The 22347-nt window shown below is 40.2% G+C and overlaps 2 protein-coding genes across 3 annotated transcripts; one reads left to right on the top strand and one right to left on the bottom strand.

Annotated features, from left to right (window-relative positions):
- Nucleotides 1–14617: 14617 nt before the first annotated feature.
- Nucleotides 14618–16522, top strand: LOC112281640 (uncharacterized). The gene is made up of 2 exons (XM_024518396.3): nucleotides 14618–15078; nucleotides 15527–16522. Exons 1-2 carry the CDS (start codon nucleotides 14674–14676, stop codon nucleotides 15680–15682), a joined length of 561 nt encoding a protein of 186 aa, XP_024374164.1. The 5' UTR covers nucleotides 14618–14673; the 3' UTR covers nucleotides 15683–16522.
- A 2912-nt stretch (nucleotides 16523–19434) lies between these two features.
- On the bottom strand, nucleotides 19435–21939 carry LOC112281832 (auxin-binding protein T85). 2 transcript variants are annotated; one of them, XM_024518755.2, is made up of 5 exons: nucleotides 21798–21939; nucleotides 21250–21347; nucleotides 20795–20998; nucleotides 20455–20522; nucleotides 19435–20255 (listed from the first exon to the last, which is right to left on the bottom strand). In XM_024518755.2, the coding sequence occupies exons 1-5, from the start codon at nucleotides 21898–21900 to the stop codon at nucleotides 20060–20062; spliced, it is 669 nt and encodes a 222-aa protein (XP_024374523.1). In that variant the 5' UTR covers nucleotides 21901–21939; the 3' UTR covers nucleotides 19435–20059. The 2 variants fall into 2 exon arrangements, with proteins under 2 accessions (XP_024374523.1, XP_024374525.1); XM_024518757.3 differs by lacking the exon at nucleotides 21798–21939 and adding an exon at nucleotides 21464–21782.
- Nucleotides 21940–22347: the final 408 nt, after the last annotated feature.

The raw sequence follows: 22347 nt of genomic DNA, 5'->3' as shown, positions 1-22347 counted from the left end.
CGCGGGAAATAAGTTCCAAGGTCTTATTGAATCCAAAATGTCCCGCAGCTGGAAAGTCATGACGAGATTGAAGAACTCGGAGTCGTGTTGGCCCTTTTGGAATATACAACCGCTCTTCAAAATATACTAGATCTCCTTCCATCTTGAATTTATCATCACTAGCATGTTGCTTGATATCAAGGGCTAGAGAATCTTCAATGGTTGCGGCCCGTACCTGGTCGAGGAAGTCAGCATCAATTGGTACAATAGCTGCGTTGAGTCGAAATTTCTCTGGCTTCAACAATGTCGTGCACTGTTGATCAAATGCTGCATCTCCAGCCTTTGGCGCGAGATATGATCTCCTTGATAATGCATCGGACAACCCTTGTTGCTTCCCAGGCCGATAAGTAATAACAAAGTCGAACTTGGATAGTGACATACTCCACCGAGCTTGACGCCGATTCAAAACCCGAGCCGACATAAAATACTCCAAATTCTTGTGATCCGTATATACGGTCACTGGATGTGCAGTTCCTTCGAGAAAGTGGCGCCACTCTTGGAAAGAATCTACTATAGCAAGGAGATCCTTATCGTGGATCTCATAGTTGATCTCAACAGCAGAGAATTTTTGAGAATAGAACGCAACTGGATGGAGCTTCTCATCTACGCCCATCTGTGAAAGTACAGCTCCCAAAGCAAAATCCGAAGCATCTGTCTCCAAATAAAAGGCCTTTGTAAAGTCCGGATGTACCAAGATTGGAGCTGTAGTTAATACCATCTTCAAATCTTGAAATGCTTTTTCTACGATAGGTCCCCATTCGAGCTTGTCCTTACACGTTAACCGAGTGAGGGGGGCAGCAACTTGAGAATAATTCTTGATGAAGATCCGATAATAGTTAACAAATCCAAGAAAACATTGTACGTCCCTAACCATCTTCGGAACTTTCCAAGACATGATTGCTTCCACCTTCTTTGGATCCATCTTCAATCCTTCCGTAGTCGCGATGAATCCCAAAAACTCCATCTCAGTTTGGTGAAATAAGCACTTCTCCAATTTGGCATAGAGTCCTCGCTCCCGTAGTTTTTTGAGTACCAGACGAACGTGCTTCTCATGTTCTTCCTCGTTCTTAGAAAATATCAAAATATCATCTAGATAGATGACAACAAAATCGTCTAGATGCTCTCGAAAGATGTCATTCATCATGTGTTGAAAGACCACTGGAGCATTAGTAAGACCAAATGGCATGACATTGTACTCAAAATGGCCATACCTTGTTCGGAACGCTGTCTTCCATTCATCTCCTTTCTTAATTCGCACAAGGTTGTAAGCTCCCTTTAGGTCAATCTTTGTAAAGATCCTTGCACGCCCAAGTTGTTCTAGAAGACGAGAGATCAAAGGCACTGGGTAGCGATTCTTTTTTGTCACCTAGTTGAGACCTCGATAGTCCACGCACATCCGTAGTGAGCCATTGTTAGGGACATAGTCCTTAGACCTTTCTAGAGACAAGTTTCTAGAACCTTCTAGAAAGAAGTCTCTAGAAACTTCAAAAAGATTCCTTAAATATTCTCTTAGAATATTCTTCAAAGATTCCCTAAAGATTCTTTTAAGATCCCCTAAAGATTTCCTTAGAAGGCTCTAGAAGATTCTTAGAATATTCTAGTAGATTCTAGAAAGTTACTTGAGAAGCTTCCTAGCTCTTGGGTAGTTGCTCGAGAAGCTTCATAGTTCTTGGGAAGCTTCTTGATGCGCTTCCTTAGAACCATAGGCCTGTAGTATATATAGGAGTCGAGGCTGAAGAGTCCTTCAGTCTCGACAACACATCTCTTGAAGCTCTAGCTCAATTCTCTTGGCGTTGCTCTTGTACTCATCTGATAATCTAGTTCTTGTCATTTCTTCTTGAACATCTTGTTTAGATTTCTTGTTTGTATTTTTGGTCCCTGACAGTTTGTCGAGACTGCCTTTATCTTAATATCAGAGCTGAATCCTTCTTGTTTGAGAGCGGATTACCCCTCTTCTTGAAGGTATTCTAGCGCTTTAGGGGTTGCGGATTACCTTCCTCTAAACTGATATTTTCTGAATCACAATATCAAAGCTTAGTCTTTGAGGCAGAGAGTGGACTACCCCTTTCCTTGGAGATACTTGAGCCTTCTAAAGGTTGCGGATTACCCTCTCTTGGACTGATATTAATTCCTTCTTTTTGTTTAGCATAGTTAGTAGAAAAGACTGTTAACATCGATTTCAGAGCTTTGCCTTCTTGATAGAGTGCGGATTACCCCTCTTCTCGAAAGCATTGAGGCATTTTTAGAGGTTGCGGATTACCCTCCTCTAAAACTGAAATTATTAATTGTTTTTTTTTCTTTTCTCCGAGTAGGTTTTAGTGACAGGTAGTGCTACAATTTTCTCCAAGAGACTTAGCAATTTCTTCTTCTCTCAAAATTTTAATCCATCTATTCTCTAAATATGGAAGTAGACCAGGTCATAGATAGTGCATCTCCACAAGTAGACAATAGAGTGGCAACTCTTGCAGATCTTCAAGCTCTTATGAATAGTGTACGAAAGGAGATTGCATTTCTTCGCAATCCAAGTAAAGAACCTCAAATTGATCTAGTGACCAAAGAAGCTAGACGCAAAATTCATAGCCTACAACAAGAGATTATTCGACTGAGAGAAGCAAGACATGTGTCACATACGACCCCTATAGATACTTCAAGGATTAGTACGAAAGAACCAAAAGCAAGTATGCCAGACAAGTTTGACGGAACAAGAGCCAACTTCCGAGGTTTTGTGCAACAAGTATGGCTTTACCTATGCCTATACCCTTCTCGTTATCCGAATGGATTTACCCAGGTTGCTTTCATAGGTATTCTTCTATCAGGAAATGCTCGCTCTTGGTTTGCTCCACTATTGGAGAAGGATTCTCCAATATTGTACGACCTAGAGGCTTTCATAGAGAGACTTACTGCTGCGTTTGGAGATAGCGATCGAGAAAGAGTGGCTGAAAGAAAGATACAAAATCTGCGACAAGGATCACGTTCTGCTGCAATCTATGCTGCAGAATTTCAACAGCTTACATGTGATCTTGATTGGAATGATAAGGCATTCATGACACGATTTTGATATGGACTGAGAGATGATGTCAAGAACTTATTGATCACCATGCCTAAGGCGGATACTTTAGAAGAACTTATATCTCAAGCAATTATTTGTGACAACCGCCTCTTTGAATTACGACAAGAAAGATGATCAGGCTGGAGAAATGATGGAGCATTTGCTACATTTTCAAAAGGTCCAGAGAATCACTCCACAAATCTTGAACCCATGCAAATTGATGCGGTACGTTTCAAACCCCTCACAGCTGAGGAAAGGAAGCGACGGTTTGAACAAAACTTGTGTTTATATTGCGGAGAAGCGGGCCATAAAGCTGTAGATTGTCGGAAAAAACAAAAGCCTCAAACAACAAGACTCAGGAGTACAAGCATGTAGGAAAACAAGGACGCCCAACCACAATAGGGACCGTGCGGCTGGACATCTCAACATCCAAAATTAATCAAGGTCCCTTTCTCTCAGCTCAACCTTCAGATTGTTTTATGGTACCTTTACATCTGGGTATTCAAGAACTACAAGTCGATGCTTTATTAGACTCGGGTGCATCCGCTTGCTTTATAGATGAAGAGTTTGCCAAGCTTCACAATATTTCTCTTGTAAAGGAACTTAAGCCTGTCCATGTAGAAGTCATAGATGGACGACCATTGTCTTCGGGCAATGTTATCCATGAAACTAAACCATTGAAGGTACGTCTTGAAAACCATGAGAGCAATATTGTGTTTAATGTTATCAAGACCCCTTCATGTCCTATCATTTTGGGACTATCTTGGCTTGATAGATATAATCCATTGATAGATTGGAAGTTGCGGAAAGTGACATTTCCAACAAACTCCTTGAAGGTGGAATCTGCCAAGACAATGTCTAGAAACAAATCCTTGTTTATAGGTGCAAGGGCTTTCATGAAGGAAGCCAAGCAAAATACACCTCTGGTCATCTTCGCAACTCCGACTCGAGAAGATGCAACTCCGACTTTGGTTATTCCAAAGCAGTATGAAGAATTCAAAGATGTCTTTGAAAAGAAGAATGCTGATATGTTGTCAGAGCATCGACCCTATGACTGTGCCATTGAATTGCAAGAAGGAGCACAACCACCTTTTGGACCAATCTATAATTTGTCGCAAACGGAGTTGACTGAGTTGCGGAAGTACATTGACGAGAATCTAGCCAAGAACTTCATCCGTCATTCGAAGTCGCCAGCTGGGGCACCAATCTTATTTGTGAAGAAGAAAGATGGCTGTCACGGACACAAAATACAGACTTGAAATCTAACAAGAAGTTTAAGAAGAAGTGGCAGAACTAGATTAAACAAATGAGTACAAGAACAACACGAGAAAGGTGAGCTAGAACTCCAAGAGATGTGTTGTCGAGACTGAAGAACTCTTCAGCCTCGACTCTTATATATACTACTGGCCTATGGTTCTAAGGAAGCGCATCAAGAAGCTTCCCAAGAACTATGAAGCTTCTCGAGCAACTACCCAAGAGCTAGGAAGCTTCTCAAGTAACTTCCTAGAATCTACTAGAATATTCTAAGAATCTTCTAGAGCCTTCTAAGGGAATCTTAAGGGAATCTTCAAAGAATCTTTAGGGAATCTTTGAAGAATATTCTAAGAGAATATTCAAGGAATCTTCTTGAAGTTTCTAGAGACTTCTTTCTAGAAGGTTCTAGAAACTTGTCTCTAAAAAGGTCTAAGGACTATGTCCCTAACATCACCTCCTCCTTTAGCTTCGAGGTCTCTGAGAAGCAATGTTATCGTCAGTCAATACCAACGCAAGAAAATGAAGATCTGTCGCATAACCTCTGCTATGAACTCCAATTGTTGTTCACGAGGCAAGTGATTTAATGGTCCTTGAAGCCAACGATAGTGGCCCACGCCTTCAACTTCTGACCAAGCATGAACCTCCGTGTCTTCATTGTGAAATTGTCCTACAAACACTCCTTCTGGCTGACCATTGTAGGCAGGCTCGACCTCAAATACAATCACCAGCGATCTGTTGCTCGAAATCCTTCGACGTCGTCGTGGTGCAGGCGGTTCTTCATCTCGCGGTCGTCTTCGTGAGCTAGTTGCTTGAGATGACATGACAAGTGTAGTATCTTGGCTATCCATATTCAAAGGCTAAAACAATAAGAACAAACTTGGGCTACTAACAAAGTTCTACGCTATCTTGGAAAGAATGACTACATCAACTATGGATTTTGGTGGTGCTCTCTCCTCTTTTCTGTTTTCTGGATGAGCAAGCTTCAGTAAGAAGCTATCGTCGAACCGGCTTGGGTTTCTTAGGATATCGTCGATGAAACTCCTGTACCTTTTGCGGCGCATTCGCGAGATTTTCGGCCGGCTCCCATGTTCGTTCATTAATATCGTAACCGCTCCAATGCACAAAGTATTCTAATTTACCCCGTCTTTGCCGTGAATCCAGGACCTTTTCCACCTCGTATTCTTCGTGGTTCTCTATTTCTATGCTAGGTGGTGGACATTGTACTCTTCCAAGAAAAGACGATTCTCGATAAGGCTCCAACAAAGAAACATGAAAGACAGGATATACCTTCATAGTAGCTGGTAACTCCAGACGATACGCTACAGGATTGATCTGCTTTTGGATAACAAATGGTCCCAATCTCCGATAGTCCAATTTATCACATGGCCGCTTGGTCTTAATATTTCGTCGAAGCAGCCAAACTTTGTCTCCAATCGTGAATTTAGGTGCCTGATTCTGAAATTTGTCCATGGACGCCTTGTAAGATTTTTGGGCAGTTTGCAATTGAAGCTTCAATGTAGTTTGAAGCTGCGAAAGCTCCTTCACCAATCCTTCAGCTGCCGGATTGTTAATCATTGACGAATTCCATAAGTCAAGCTTCGGATGGTATCCATAATTGGAAAAGAATGGCGTTTGTTGAGTTGACGCATGAAGGGTGTTGTTATATGCGAACTCGGTTAGTGGTAGATATGCGACCCAATCATCTTGTTGATAGTTGATGGTGCAACGTAAATATTGCTCTAAAACTTGATTCACCCGTTCTGTTTGGCCGTCCGTTTGAGGATGAAATACCGAAGAAAGCTTGATATCCACCTTCAATATTTCAAAAAGAGATTTCCAAAACTTTGACTCAAACTGGGTTCCTCGATATGATATGATGTCATCTGGTAGACCATGATATCGATACACATTATCAAGAAAGAGTCTTGCTGTGTCTTCGCTTGACGATGTGTTCTTGCAAGGAACAAAATGCGCCATCTTTATAAGTCGGTCTACGACAACAAAAATGCTGTCAAATGAATTCGATGGTGGTAGATCCGTAATAAAGTCCATGAAAACCGAAGACCATGGTCGGCGCGGAATAAGCAATGGGTGTAGAAGTCTATAAGGCCGATGTCGAGGGTTTTTGGATCTTGAACAAATGTCACAAGATACAACAAAATCTTTCACATCCTTCCACATTTGAGGCCACCAAAAGTCGCGGGAAATAAGTTCCAAGGTCTTATTGAATCCAAAATGTCCCGCAGCTGGAAAGTCATGACGAGATTGAAGAACTCGGAGTCGTCTTGGCCCTTTTGGGATACACAACCGCTCTTCGAAATATACTAGATCTCCTTCCATCTTGAATTTATCATCACTAGCATGTTGCTTGATATCAAGGGCTAGAGAATCTTCAATGGTTGCGGCCCGTACCTGGTCGAGGAAGTCAGCATCAATTGGTACAATAGCTGCGTTGAGTCGAAATTTCTCTGGCTTCAACAATGTCGTGCACTGTTGATCAAATGCTGCATCTCCAGCCTTTGGCGCGAGATATGATCTCCTTGATAATGCATCGGACAACCCTTGTTGCTTCCCAGGCCGATAAGTAATAACAAAGTCGAACTTGGATAGTGACATACTCCACCGAGCTTGACGCCGATTCAAAACCCGAGCCGACATAAAATACTCCAAATTCTTGTGATCCGTATATACGGTCACTGGATGTGCAGTTCCTTCGAGAAAGTGGCGCCACTCTTGGAAAGAATCTACTATAGCAAGGAGATCCTTATCGTGGATCTCATAGTTGATCTCAACAGCAGAGAATTTTTGAGAATAGAACGCAACTGGATGGAGCTTCTCATCTACGCCCATCTGTGAAAGTACAGCTCCCAAAGCAAAATCCGAAGCATCTGTCTCCAAATAAAAGGCCTTTGTAAAGTCCGGATGTACCAAGATTGGAGCTGTAGTTAATACCATCTTCAAATCTTGAAATGCTTTTTCTGCGATAGGTCCCCATTCGAGCTTGTCCTTACACGTTAACCGAGTGAGGTAGGCAGCAACTTGAGAATAATTCTTGATGAAGATCCGATAGTAGTTAGCAAATCCAAGAAAACATTGTACGTCCCTAACCGTCTTCGGAACTTTCCAAGACATGATTGCTTCCACCTTCTTTGGATCCATCTTCAATCCTTCCGTAGTCGCGATGAATCCCAAAAACTCCATCTCAGTTTGGTGAAATAAGCACTTCTCCAATTTGGCATAGAGTCCTCGCTCCCGTAGTTTTTTGAGTACCAGACGAACGTGCTTCTCATGTTCTTCCTCGTTCTTAGAAAATATCAAAATATCATCTAGATAGATGATAACAAAATCGTCTAGATGCTCTCGAAAGATGTCATTCATCATGTGTTGACAGACCGCTGGAGCATTAGTAAGACCAAATGGTATGACATTGTATTTAAAATGGCCATACCTTGTTCGAAAAGCTGTCTTCCATTCATCTCCTTCCTTGATTCGCACAAGGTTGTAAGCTCCCTTTAGGTCAATCTTTGTAAAGATCCTTGCACGCCCAAGTTGTTCTAGAAGACGAGAGATCAAAGGCAGTGGGTAGCGATTCTTTTTTGTCACCTTGTTGAGACCTCGATAGTCCACGCACATCCGTAGTGAGCCATCTTTCTTCATCACAAATAAGATTGGTGCCGCAGCTGGCGACTTCGAATGACGGATGAAGTTCTTGGCTAGATTCTCGTCAATGTACTTCCGCAACTCAGTCAACTCCGTTTGCGACAAATTATAGATTGGTCCAAAAGGTGGTTGTGCTCCTTCTTGCAATTCAATGGCACAGTCATAGGGTCGATGCTCTGACAACATATCAGCATTCTTCTTTTCAAAGACATCTTTGAATTCTTCATACTGCTTTGGAATAACCAAAGTCGGAGTTGCATCTTCTCGAGTCGGAGTTGCGAAGATGACCAGAGGTGTATTTTGCTTGGCTTCCTTCATGAAAGCCCTTGCACCTATAAACAAGGATTTGTTTCTAGACATTGTCTTGGCAGATTCCACCTTCAAGGAGTTTGTTGGAAATGTCACTTTCCGCAACTTCCAATCTATCAATGGATTATATCTATCAAGCCAAGATAGTCCCAAAATGATAGGACATGAAGGGGTCTTGATAACATTAAACACAATATTGCTCTCATGGTTTTCAAGACGTACCTTCAATGGTTTAGTTTCATGGATAACATTGCCCGAAGACAATGGTCGTCCATCTATGACTTCTACATGGACAGGCTTAAGTTCCTTTACAAGAGAAATATTGTGAAGCTTGGCAAACTCTTCATCTATAAAGCAAGCGGATGCACCCGAGTCTAATAAAGCATCGACTTGTAGTTCTTGAATACCCAGATGTAAAGGTACCATAAAACAATCTGAAGGTTGAGCTGAGAGAAAGGGACCTTGATTAATTTTGGATGTTGAGATGTCCAGCCGCACGGTCCCTATTGTGGTTGGGCGTCCTTGTTTTCCTACATGCTTGTACTCCTGAGTCTTGTTGTTTGAGGCTTTTGTTTTTTCCGACAATCTACAGCTTTATGGCCCGCTTCTCCGCAATATAAACACAAGTTTTGTTCAAACCGTCGCTTCCTTTCCTCAGCTGTGAGGGGTTTGAAACGTACCGCATCAATTTGCATGGGTTCAAGATTTGTGGAGTGATTCTCTGGACCTTTTGAAAATGTAGCAAATGCTCCATCATTTCTCCAGCCTGATCATCTTTCTTGTCGTAATTCAAAGAGGCGGTTGTCACAAATAATTGCTTGAGATATAAGTTCTTCTAAAGTATCCGCCTTAGGCATGGTGATCAATAAGTTCTTGACATCATCTCTCAGTCCATATCAAAATCGTGTCATGAATGCCTTATCATTCCAATCAAGATCACATGTAAGCTGTTGAAATTCTGCAGCATAGATTGCAGCAGAACGTGATCCTTGTCGCAGATTTTGTATCTTTCTTTCAGCCACTCTTTCTCGATCGCTATCTCCAAACGCAGCAGTAAGTCTCTCTATGAAAGCCTCTAGGTCGTACAATATTGGAGAATCCTTCTCCAATAGTGGAGCAAACCAAGAGCGAGCATTTCCTGATAGAAGAATACCTATGAAAGCAACCTGGGTAAATCCATTCGGATAACGAGAAGGGTATAGGCATAGGTAAAGCCATACTTGTTGCACAAAACCTCGGAAGTTGGCTCTTGTTCCGTCAAACTTGTCTGGCATACTTGCTTTTGGTTCTTTCGTACTAATCCTTGAAGTATCTATAGGGGTCGTATGTGACACATGTCTTGCTTCTCTCAGTCGAATAATCTCTTGTTGTAGGCTATGAATTTTGCGTCTAGCTTCTTTGGTCACTAGATCAATTTGAGGTTCTTTACTTGGATTGCGAAGAAATGCAATCTCCTTTCGTACACTATTCATAAGAGCTTGAAGATCTGCAAGAGTTGCCACTCTATTGTCTACTTGTGGAGATGCACTATCTATGACCTGGTCTACTTCCATATTTAGAGAATAGATGGATTAAAATTTTGAGAGAAGAAGAAATTGCTAAGTCTCTTGGAGAAAATTGTAGCACTACCTGTCACTAAAACCTACTCGGAGAAAAGAAAAAAAAACAATTAATAATTTCAGTTTTAGAGGAGGGTAATCCGCAACCTCTAAAAATGCCTCAATGCTTTCGAGAAGAGGGGTAATCCGCACTCTATCAAGAAGGCAAAGCTCTGAAATCGATGTTAACAGTCTTTTCTACTAACTATGCTAAACAAAAAGAAGGAATTAATATCAGTCCAAGAGAGGGTAATCCGCAACCTTTAGAAGGCTCAAGTATCTCCAAGGAAAGGGGTAGTCCACTCTCTGCCTCAAAGACTAAGCTTTGATATTGTGATTCAGAAAATATCAGTTTAGAGGAAGGTAATCCGCAACCCCTAAAGCGCTAGAATACCTTCAAGAAGAGGGGTAATCCGCTCTCAAACAAGAAGGATTCAGCTCTGATATTAAGATAAAGGCAGTCTCGACAAACTGTCAGGGACCAAAAATACAAACAAGAAATCTAAACAAGATGTTCAAGAAGAAATGACAAGAACTAGATTATCAGATGAGTACAAGAGCAACGCCAAGAGAATTGAGCTAGAGCTTCAAGAGATGTATTGTCGAGACTGAAGGACTCTTCAGCCTCGACTCCTATATATACTACAGGCCTATGGTTCTAAGGAAGCGCATCAAGAAGCTTCCCAAGAACTATGAAGCTTCTCGAGCAACTACCCAAGAGCTAGGAAGCTTCTCAAGTAACTTTCTAGAATCTACTAGAATATTCTAAGAATCTTCTAGAGCCTTCTAAGGAAATCTTTAGGGGATCTTAAAAGAATCTTTAGGGAATCTTTGAAGAATATTCTAAGAGAATATTCAAGGAATCTTTTTGAAGTTTCTAGAGACTTCTTTCTAGAAGGTTCTAGAAACTTGTCTCTAGAAAGGTCTAAGGACTATGTCCCTAACAGACGGATATTTGTAAGAGGATTATAGATTTTTTGTAAGCTTATAAGAAATCAAACTTATCAACAAAATTATTACTTATGATTTGGTGCAGCAAAGGATGTTAGAACATTTCTAAATGCTTTAGAAAGCCTAATGTATAAAACTTCTTAAACATAAAAGGATTTTATCAATAAAATAACTTTAGATACTATTATATTTTTTTGGCCTCTATAATAAAAAAGAACATCACTCATTAGAATTTGTCCAATAAGTTAAAGCTAAATTTTCTATAATTAGATATCTATTACATTCTTAGATAGAAAATCATGTCATATGATAATGTTATTATATGGCATGATTTGTAACCTAAAAATATATGAAATATTTAATTATAGAGAATTTAATTTTAACTTGCTGGCTAAGCTTCAATAAATAATTTATTCCACCTTTAACTTATATACAAAGTCTTTGCTTCCAAAACCTCTTCTTCATGTATAAAATACCTAAATTATAGTAGAGTCCTTCAAAACATATTTTTCACGTAAAAGATTTTTTTTTTTGAATTTTAGAAAATCATATCTTTTGATCCAAAAATTTAGTTTCTCTAAAATTTCTAAATAGTATAGCACTTGCTTTTAAGCTTTAGCACAAAAAAAAGTTATTGTGAATTTACTACCAATCTTCTTGCATCTTAGAAATCTTAGCAGGTATTCTAAATCCTAATTTACAAGCACTCAAGTACTATTTTCTTTATATCTTAAAAAATACAAAATTAAAATGTCATAAAGTTTAATAACATAGTTACACAAATTTTTGGAAATTTTGAGCCACAATCTCCTCAAATTGCTTAAGATATAGCTCAAAATACAACCACTAATGAATCAAGTTACTTACTATCTTTAGATTTGAAGTGCTAACTTCAACTTCCAATATCTCCTTCATTCCAATTTCGAATTCATGAAGCAATATGTGAAAAGTATAGCCAAAAAAGTATTTTTTTCTACTCTGGTTGCCAATCTCTCATTGCTTTCTATATGCATGCACATCACTTACTACCTTTAGATTTAAAGCATTGACCTCAACTTCCAATATCTCCTTCATTCCAACTTGGAATTCATCAAGTAGTATACAAAAAATATAGACATAAAGGTGTTTTCTCCAACTCGCATTGCTAATCCTTCATTGCTTTCCATATGCATGCATTATGTTTAGAAGAGTGACAACAGGTACAAAATCATCACCTCAACTTTGAGCATCCATATCTCTTTTATATAAATTCCAAATCACACAAAATTTGTACCAAAATCATAGCCAAAAACCTAATCTTACTGATCTTAGCCTCCAAAGTTTGTATGGCCTCAAAAGAGTAATCCTAATTCGTAATAAGGCCTCTTAAAAGTCCATTGGGCATGATTTTTGGCCAATAGAAATAGAGATTTTCATCATCCATTTCCATTCATTCATATGGATGCCCTAACTTCTCTTTTTGCTACCAAGATCCTTCTCCAATCCTTTTTTTAATAAGTTTTATATAATATATGTCCTAAACATCAAATAAAAGAAACAAAATAAGACTTCAAGGGTCATCAATGTCTAATAAAGGTGACTTTAAATATGTAAAAGTTACTTTCAACCAAAATTAATCTTAAAAGCCACTATCAAAAGAAAATAAAGTTATATAAATTCTAATAGTAGTTCTTTTAAACAACGTCTTTTTAAAGAAGTAATTTAACTACATTCTATAACCAATTAAAATCCACTAACATGGCTCATATCATGTAACTTAATAAATTATATATCAAACATATAAACACAATATTTTCACATGATAGCCAAATCACAACACGACAATGTGGAATACATGGCTAATTTGTTGGCTAAGTTTCTAACCTACCAATCACCTATAGATATGTATAAAGACAAAATTGGATCAATAAAGCTTCTAGGAAGTTTTTTAAGAAGTTATTATGCAATTAATTTATTTTTACATACTTCTATCTACTCATATTATCTAGATAATTATTAGAATAAATATGTATGTCTATGAAAATTATTCATAAATATAATTATGCCAATAACTTTTTTTTTTATTATACATTAGGTATGTTAAAAGATTTTGATTAGGCTTTATAATTATATTTATTATTATAGCATGGAAAATTTGAACCTTGACCAATAAGCTAGATAAGTTATATCATTTTTTAAAAACAATAGCATCTATATTTTAAGATTATTTTGTTCAATACAAGCTAGTGTAAAGCAAGTTGTATTGGATTTGCACATCATCCAAAGGGATAATATATAAGTGCCTTTGTTGACTCATTTTATTTTGTAATCATTTGTAATATACTCATTGTCAACATTGCAAGTTGTAAAAGACTTAGCATTTTCATCTAATAGATAAATTATTGTTTCGACTTCATCCTATATGATTTAGAGTGGATTTCTTGTTACAAAGATGTGATTGGCAAATTACACCAAGAGTAATATGAATCAAAATGAATTCATCTTTGTACACATTGTGAATATAATTTCTGTTTTTTTCTTGTAAATTTTTTTACATTATAATGAGTGCTTTCTGACAAAGTTTAGTATTTAATACTTAGTATTTTTTTATTATATATTTTTTACTTTGTTATAATAAATCAATAGATAAAACATGTAGGATAGCCTAAGATGAAGCTTTAAAAGGTTTTGCAAGGAATTTCATGAAAAAGATTGCCAAAAATAATGAGATTAAACTTGGAATACAATTACATAATTTGTAATTCTATTATATCATCTAATATGCTACTAACATGGTGATTCTTAGTAAATGGATTTCTTCAAGGAAATAGACTATCATTGTCATCATCTTCTTTTGAACTTCTTCTTCTTTGTCTACCACTTGATGTTGAAATATTACAATAAGATGTATGTTTTAGGAGAAAAGAAACCCTAAATAATGGCTCTTGATATGAAGGCACTTAAATGAGCAAAAATACTCATGGACAAAAAAAATTGAAATTGAAAACATCAATAGTTTAGGTATAAGGTACATAAGAGACAACAAATGTTTTAGCTATTGTACCAAGTGATTGTCTCCATATTTTTTTTGTACCCCACATTGCTAGAGCTGATGCAAGATCCTACAACATTATGCATAGAAATGTCGTTTGACAACTTGTGGTGGCAAGGACTTGGATACAACGTGTGTCCTAAGACTAATCAAATTCTTGAGATTCTACGACAACAACATGGATTCAACTAGTTCTAATACAATCCATAGACTAGGTAATTGTGAAAATTATATTATAGGTTCTCCTACATATAATATTCCATAGAACATTTTAGTCTTCAATTATTTTCTCTTGCAAAAACCATGCCATCCAAAAGCACCAACTTCTAGGATTCTCACAATACTTTCCTTTTCCATGTGTTTTTGATCCACTAAAAATGTTATCATTATTGGTCCAAAAAACTATGTTTAGATTCTAAACTAATCAGCGAGTAAAATTTCTGGCTTGAGGTTTCTATTGGTGAATTCTCAATGCATTCAAACACTGTTCCACGATGAAAACAAATCCACTTTTCAGCACGTGAATGGGGAGCGCCCAAATGCACCTTCCCCTGCAAGAAACCAGAGCATCGGAAAGAAGTCGTAGATGGGATGGGATGGATGAACAAAGTAGAGGATGCGACGTCGAAGGCATTCATCCATATCCGTGGGGGGGGGGGGGGGGATAGTTTTGGGCGTCTCGCTATGAGAGTGTGTGCGTCTCTCTCACTCTCTCTCACAAATTCTCAGACTCTGCTGCGGTGCTGGCCTTCGTTGCACTAAACCCAGCAGCAGCAGCAGCCATGGCTGCCATGCCCGCCACCACGGGAATGTCCCGCCTGCTCTCTCCCACCCCTCCCCCGCCTGCCTTGCCCCGTTTCTCAGCTCTCTTCTCCGCCACGCCCGTCTTCTGTTTGATCCCCGGCCGTCGCCACCAATCTCATCTCCTCACCTCTACCCGGCACTTGGGTTCGCTGCATCTCGCCCATTTCGCCAGGAACGCCAGGAACGCCACGAATGTGCCCGGCGAGAGGAAGGGCGTCGCCGTGACGCCACAGGAGCCCGAGATGTCAGCCGCAGAGCTCAAGGCGTACGAGGAGGCATGCGCCAAACTGGAGGGTCAGGAGCCGGACTTCTGGGAGGGCTCTTCATGGAATTCGCTCGGTTTCGCGATGCAGTACTTGTGGGTGTTCGGCGTCGTCGTATCGGTACGTCTGTGTTACCACTTGGGGAAGGTTTTTGGTCGTCACGAATTTTGTACTGGAAGGGGCTCTTTCTATGCACGGCCTTGTTTTCTTCAATATTGAGTCGTTAGAGCGACGTTATCTGCGCATGCTGGGCGGAGATTCCGCCTGGGGGGGCTGGTCTGGACACTCGGGCTTGACCGTAGAGTTGGAATAGAAACGACCCAGGTCGCATCACGGCAGTACTCCCAGCAATTTGTTTTCGCACCATGGTGTTGGAAGCGAATTACAGGGCGCTTGGCACATCCCCGTCACCCTCAGGGCTGGATAAACTAGCCGGGGACAGGGGGTCACCAAGAAATAGAAGCGGGGGGTGCTTTCGCTGGTCGTCGTGGATAGACCTGTCCAAATTTGGCATCAACCTAACGTCGTGACAGAGAATTTGATTGCTCTCGGCGCTCATGTTTTGCAGATCGTAGCGTGTATCACGGCAGTTCGAACGTACAATTTGGGCGCCACGGACTTCAAGAACACCGAAGTGTTCAAAGAGGCTATCGAGTACCAGGTGGACGGGTCCGAGGACACTGGCTCGTCGGTGTTCGACGATGCCACCAAGGAGGCACCGTAAGGTGTGGGATCTTCTGTGTAAGGGTCTCTTTAGATTCAGGATGTAGAGTATAGTAGGAATTGTTGACACATGCCCCGCAGGTGAGATGCTGGAAGCATTCCAGATGTGCGACGTAGAATATGGGGCATCGTCAGTTGAATAGGTGTAGACGAGGATTTGCTCTTGTTGGTGTAGCAGCAAAGGCGAGGAGGTCGATTTCCAGATGAATTGAGGAGCTTCTTTTTGGGCTACGCGGGGTGGTCTTTTTTTTCGAAAAGCAGCCCTAGTTTACGTATCCCCCCGGTCGAGTGGATGGGTTTGAGAGAGAGTATTTGCTTTATACTATCATCAATTGTTGAAGAAAAACATGGCGACTTGGATAGACTCCACGCAACAAGAAGTAATTGGCGCAAGAAGTGTTGTACGATGCAGATGTAGGTGGATCAGATTAGTGTGGTTGTATTGTATTGCTCAGATGCGGCATCTTCACAGGTATACGGAGCAGCAGAGGCCAGTCGGAGAAGTGTGTGCAGCGTAATCTGTTGTGCACCAGAACATGGTGCCGAGTAATAAGGACTTCAATTCCGTGTGAGCACCGAGACGAACTGACTCTGAGTGATGCGGTGCTCCTGACGGACCAGCCTGCTTAGAATGTTGTGAGGTAGAAACTTCACTTGGATGATTGTGTCCGGAGGTACTGGAAATGAGGATCTCGCTCACCAGAACAGAACCACCGACTTGGAGTAGATGCTGCATATCTACAAATGCATGTCTGGGAGCAATCCAAGTAGGAGAGGAACCTTTTGCAAGTCATCTGCAAACCCATGTCAGATATGTTTGAATAAACCACTGTTATGCAAACATGAATGTAGCTGAGTCTACAACCATGACAACAAAGGGCACTTGACTTGGTTAATGCGGTTGGCATGGAATATGGGGTTTGGGAAAGGAAAATCTTGAAAAGAGAGGTAAAGGTAACATGTGAATACTTGTTGCAAATAGGACTTTCATTTGAAAAAAAGGAGACCATTTATTTGTGCAGATTTTGCTTATTGATGAGGTTGTGGTATCGGTCAGAGTACAAAAGCTTTGGTGGTTGGATTGTAAGATGTGGAATTGGTGATCGGTTCTTCAATTCTGTATTACAAAAAAAGATCTTTTAGTACATAGAAACAAAGATGTAATTTGCTAAATTTATAAGTCAAATAATAGGGGTTGTAAAAGATAAAAGACAATCATATTGAGAGGTGGGACATTTGACAATGCAAAAATGTGTAAATACAAGATGTTATTTAAGATATGATTGTAGAAAAATTCTACAAACACAACTTACTTATAAAGAAAAAAAATGGAACCAAAGAAGAAATGTAAATAAAAGATAAAAACAAATTAAAATGATTGTTGTCAAACAAAAAACTAAGTTATTAACTAACACTAAAACATAAGAGCATTGATAAGATTAAAAATGGTCACATTCTTATCTTTATATATACTAATTTATAAGAAGTGTCTATATCAACTTCATAAGCATTAAAAGGTTTGAAGTCTAATCATCCAAGTTGTAGGTTATTTCTACAACCATTTCTTGAAATTTATAATACAAGTTACTTTTGTAGTATAAAATGTCTAAGACAATCTCAAAATTTAATCTACATCCAAAAAGCTTTATTATTATTTTTTGACAAAGATGTACTCTACACAACATGCTTCTATTTACTTCTATTTATTCAAGTAATATAGACATTTGTTACATTAATTTCTTTTAAAAAGACAAGTTTCACAAAGAATAATCAAGTAGTTTTAGAACTTGACAAAGATCAAGATTTGTTGAATAGTGTTTGCAACAAACTACAACCAATATTGTGCAAAAAGGTAGTTCATAGGTTCTTAAATCCATCTATATTATGTTATGTTAAGACAAAAGATCACTCAATTATTTCACCATTATTGGAGCTTTCATAACTATCTTCAAACAATACATTTTGAATGCTATCAAATATGATATTATCACAAATATCTATAATTAATAGTATATTTACTTGATTAAATAGAAGAGTTGGATAGAAGTAAGATAAATTATTATCATCTTGTTGAGAAGCTTCTTAAAAATTATATAGATGTAGAATGAGAATTTTATTATTTTTGTCAATTTCTGTCTTGTTTTTAATTTAGATAAAAGAGTTTCTAGATTTCTTATTTTTGACAAGTCATTCTAATTTTTTTAGGAATTTACATACTTATTTTTTTTATGTCATTTCTCTTCAATATACATCATACTTATTTATTTATATTCTTCAAAATTTTATCTTTGGCAATAATCCAACTTCAACAATATTACTAAGCCTCAAGAATCTCTTTCAAAGTTTAGCATCATAAACATCATATCTTGTGATTTATTCAAAAAAAAAAAAAAAAAAATGAATCATTAGGAGCTTTATTTTGATTTTAATTTTACAAAAATTAAAACAAGCTAAGTGCATTATTTGCCAATTCTACAAACAAATTTTAATGCAAATATGTGAACTATTGATTCTCTATTTTCCAAAACAATTCTACTAATAGATGTTTGGACTTATTTATCTATATTCTTTACAATCAAATGAATTTCAAATCCTAATATTTATTTTAAACAATTGAACCTTCAATTTATCCACTTTTGGTCTCTACATTCACAACTTAGTTTTCATATCTAAAAACCTTACATCCTCAACAACTTATAAATCTTTGATTTCACAACACTCTTCTATTACTAACAACAATGACATTGAGTATTTTCTTTAATTCAAGTAAACCAAAACCAATCAACTCAAACTCCTCTTTCATCACAAATCAAATATATTGGTGACATCCTTGAAATTTGTGCTATGAAATTTTTGATATGTCTAATTGCAATCCCACTGCTGCACCTTTGAAAGCCAATTTTTGGTACTCCAAGAACTTAAACAAAAATCGTTCCTCAATTAAACTTGAACTTGAACTCATGACTATTGTTCCATATTCACAAATACTTGGTTCCCTCCACTACTTAATCAAATGCACACGTTATGACCTTACCTTCCCAATGAATCATTTGGCTTAATTCATGGCCCAACCTGGCCCCTTACAATAGGCCACACTTAAACAACTTCTGCATAATTTAAAGAAAATTTTTAGCACTGGACTCCCATACTCAAGTTCTTTGTACTCGACTCATTTATCATTAAGAACACTTGCCCAATTTAGGTTGAGTGAGCGATCTTGCCACTAGAAGACCACTGTATGATATATACTTATTGGCAATCTGACATCTACTTCCAGCCAAATGCAACCCATTGTGGCATTGTCTCAACTAGAGGCCAAACATGTTGCTCCCACTACAATAACAAAAGAAGGACTGTGGCTGCAAACCTTGCTGTTTGAAACTGGCCATGTCGGTCAAGAGTCCTGTGATTTATACAGCACTGACCAATCATATATGGCACTTTCTAAAAACCCTCAATTTCATCACAAATTTAACCACATCAAAACATAGTATCACTTCTCAACTCAGACAGTGGAGACTCAAATCTTCCGTTTCGAATATACTCCAACCTCCAACATGTCGGCAAGCAAACATTCTCATCAAAATCTTGCCAAAGCCTAAGCATTACATTTGTGCTCATGCACATGGTCTCACTGGATTCACTTCGCCTTCAAGCATTTGATGCAGGGGGGGACACGCATGACTTTCAACAATTCCTTTCCATGTTCATACCTGATGCAGCTCAAGACCGGATAATAAGACATACCTTAGATGATAGTCAAGTAAGTGCAGCACCGTTTATTCAGTTGACTCACAGTTGTGCCTGTTACGATCAGTCAAACCTCCATGGTACACAGTCCTAGACGCTTCGCTGTACCCCTTCAAATGAGGATATATTTGAGCAGTTAATGCGACTTAATAACATCCAAACAAAACATACTTAATGAACCTTCCTACTTTCACACCTCATACCGGAGAAAGGATGAACCGTTCCCCACTCGCAGGTACTTCTTTCCGCCCCTCACTGAAACTCTAACCCACCACTACTCGGACACATACAAGCCACATTCCTACCACCTATCCTTTCGGGTTCCTCTGACTAACTTCACAACCGCGTCATGGCCCTCAAAGCGTCTTCACATACACGCAACACTCCCCGCATCTCCGTCCACCGCCCCAATAATCGTCAAAAAAGCGCTCCCCGACACATACACCGTGTTCGGTCCGGCGCTCGACTGCATTACACAGGCTTCCTGGTAGCACTAGTTGCTCCCTGCACTCAGCCGCTATCTGCCCACCAGTCCAATTCCCATCCCCCGGTACACAAGCCATCCCACCGACCGCGCCGCAGCGTCTCCACTCCCACAACTGCGCTACAAAACCTCATACCACCTGCACTACCTTATCTCATCAGACACCACAATGTCCTCAATGCTCCTACCGAGCAATTTCGCAATGTCTGCCATCACATCATCCTCTGCTTCAGGCTCCTTGCACTGCTGCGATGCACTCGACAACTTGTCCTCCTTATCCCACTCTCTTGGCTCGTATACTGCTTCGGCGTGGGGAGTAGACCACTCCTTGTAAATGAATCTGTCCCACACATCCCACCTTCCAGTTTACTTCCCGCATGCCTCACTATCGTCGCAACACAATCACAACCCCGCCAACTTCCAAATGCCCCACACAACCCAACATCAAACGACTCACTGAATTGCTTGCCAGTCCATCCAAAGCACGTGCAAATATATAACACAGCTGAAACAGAAGCATGCACCGTTGGGAATCTCACGATTTCATGGGAGGCCTGGAGATGGTCACGACCACCTGCAGATCTTCGCCTTGATTCGTGTTCCTCACCTGCACCACTCCCGCATTTCACGTTTCATGACCCTTGCGTCAACCATTCAAACTTCCCACATCACTGCTACCTCTCTCAACCTCCTCTATACTGCCACATTCGCGTTATCCTGCTATCCATTCAGCTCCATCTTCCTTACCTCTGACGTTCCTAACACCAGTGCTATCCTCGCACCTGTCGACATCCCATCCAATCTCACTGCAATCCGCAACTTCCTCACAAATCCACTCTCATCGACTCTACCAAAGGAAATAGGTTCCAGTCTAGTTGCCTGATGCACCGAATCCACTGGAATTGTGAACGTCGCATTTGGGTATATCTGGAACTCCTCCGGCTCTCCAGGAGCATCCAGCTCGCGACTTCGGCTGAGATACAGGGTTCCGTGACCCTTCAGTGTGATGAAAACCTCTTCGCATTCATGCCGATGAATCGGTGTTCCGGAGTTCGGAGCGAACGTTTGCATCCATACCTCCATCTGCACCAAATACCACATACATCCATATCATACGCACACTGTGCCCGACGCTTTCCAACTTCGCGTCCACCAAAACCAACTCATTCCATCACCCTCAACATCAGTCCTCTTCCGCAAACCCACCACTCAGCACCTATACTCATCTCCATCACCAACCACAAACGCCGGCGACCGCATCGACGTGCATAAAAGAGCTCGTTTCCGTCGCAATCCATCCCCATCCAGACTCCTCAAAAACCTCACATTCATACCTCTTTCATGCCGTGATGGACGGCCCCAGCAATGGTCATGTGCATCAGCCCAGGCCTCCCATAGCTGTCCTGTCCTAGTTCCGTCAGGTTCCTCACAACTGACATCCCCACACGATACCAATTCCAAACCCCAACCAACCACTAGTTACAAACCCGTTGTGAAATGAACCAGCTGCTCGGCAAATCAACAACTTCCACACAAACCAAGACTCACACTTTCTACCCAGTGCCGACCGCCTCACGATGCTCACGAAAGTGTTCCGGCACAACTGCTCTTGTTCGCCGCACAGACACAAACAACGCCAAACCCTCGTCATCTACCATCCTGCTACTTCGCCAACTACCCGTCTGCGGCTCTCAAACCAACCACGTGCTCCAGTGCACGGATCACAATCACACAGCACTTATATTCCACACTTCCAACTCATTCACAATTCGAAATGGCGTCCATACTGCCAGCTCCAGTGCACAGACTGCCTTCCTTTCTACTCACACTGCCCAGCGCGACGGTCGTCATTCAGCAAATGGAATGGTAAAAGACACCATACCTGATCTTCCACATAATCCGAGCTCCTCCGTCCAACTGGAGCTTACCAGAAAACAACACTGCACAAACACAACTACCACAAATCTACGCACCCAACTCGCCATGACATACGCCCCGTTCACTGCAATCCCCTAAAGCTAACACCAGCACCCGAAATCAATATCAAAAGCCGCACCCACGCATCCCGCCTTCTCCATACAAGAATGTCTACGACAGGTTCTCCTTCATCACACGCTCCACCTTCGGGGTTTGTAACATCGCCTGCCTTTGAATATACATGCTGCCCACAGGGAATACAAACACACCCGTGCCAATGGCCCCCACCATCAGGTTGGGCTTCGTGTGCAGCTCAGGGTTCATGATTCGCGAAAAGGTCGACGTCCTCTTCAGCCAATCGTTCTTATCTTGACTCATTTTCCTGTCCGCGCTCGATCCTAGACAAAGACCTGTTTCTTGCTCCCCGTACCAACAACACTACGCACATTCGTCCAGTTTCCCTGCACGCCAAAAGATACCCGTCAGGACTCTCCACCAAGAACAACATCACAGCT

This window comes from Physcomitrium patens, chromosome 4 (genome assembly GCF_059467195.1).
Source record: "Physcomitrium patens ecotype Gransden chromosome 4, ASM5946719v1, whole genome shotgun sequence".
Lineage (NCBI taxonomy): Eukaryota > Viridiplantae > Streptophyta > Bryopsida > Funariales > Funariaceae > Physcomitrium > Physcomitrium patens.
The sequence above is the reverse complement of the archived record's forward strand: the minus strand, read 5'-3'. Positions and strand labels throughout refer to the sequence as shown.

Coding starts and splice junctions, on each gene's coding strand:
- LOC112281832 (XM_024518755.2), bottom strand. CDS start 21,900: ATGGCGAGTTGGGTGCGTAGATTTGTGGTAGTTGTGTTTGTGCAGTGT. Junction 20,523..20,794: donor CAGTGGATTCGGTGCATCAG/GCAACTAGACTG, acceptor GGAGTGGTGCAG/GTGAGGAACACGAATCAAGG. Junction 20,256..20,454: donor TCCAGGCCTCCCATGAAATC/GTGAGATTCCCA, acceptor TGTGTGGGACAG/ATTCATTTACAAGGAGTGGT.
- LOC112281640 (XM_024518396.3), top strand. CDS start 14,674: ATGGCTGCCATGCCCGCCACCACGGGAATGTCCCGCCTGCTCTCTCCC. Junction 15,079..15,526: donor TGTTCGGCGTCGTCGTATCG/GTACGTCTGTGT, acceptor CATGTTTTGCAG/ATCGTAGCGTGTATCACGGC.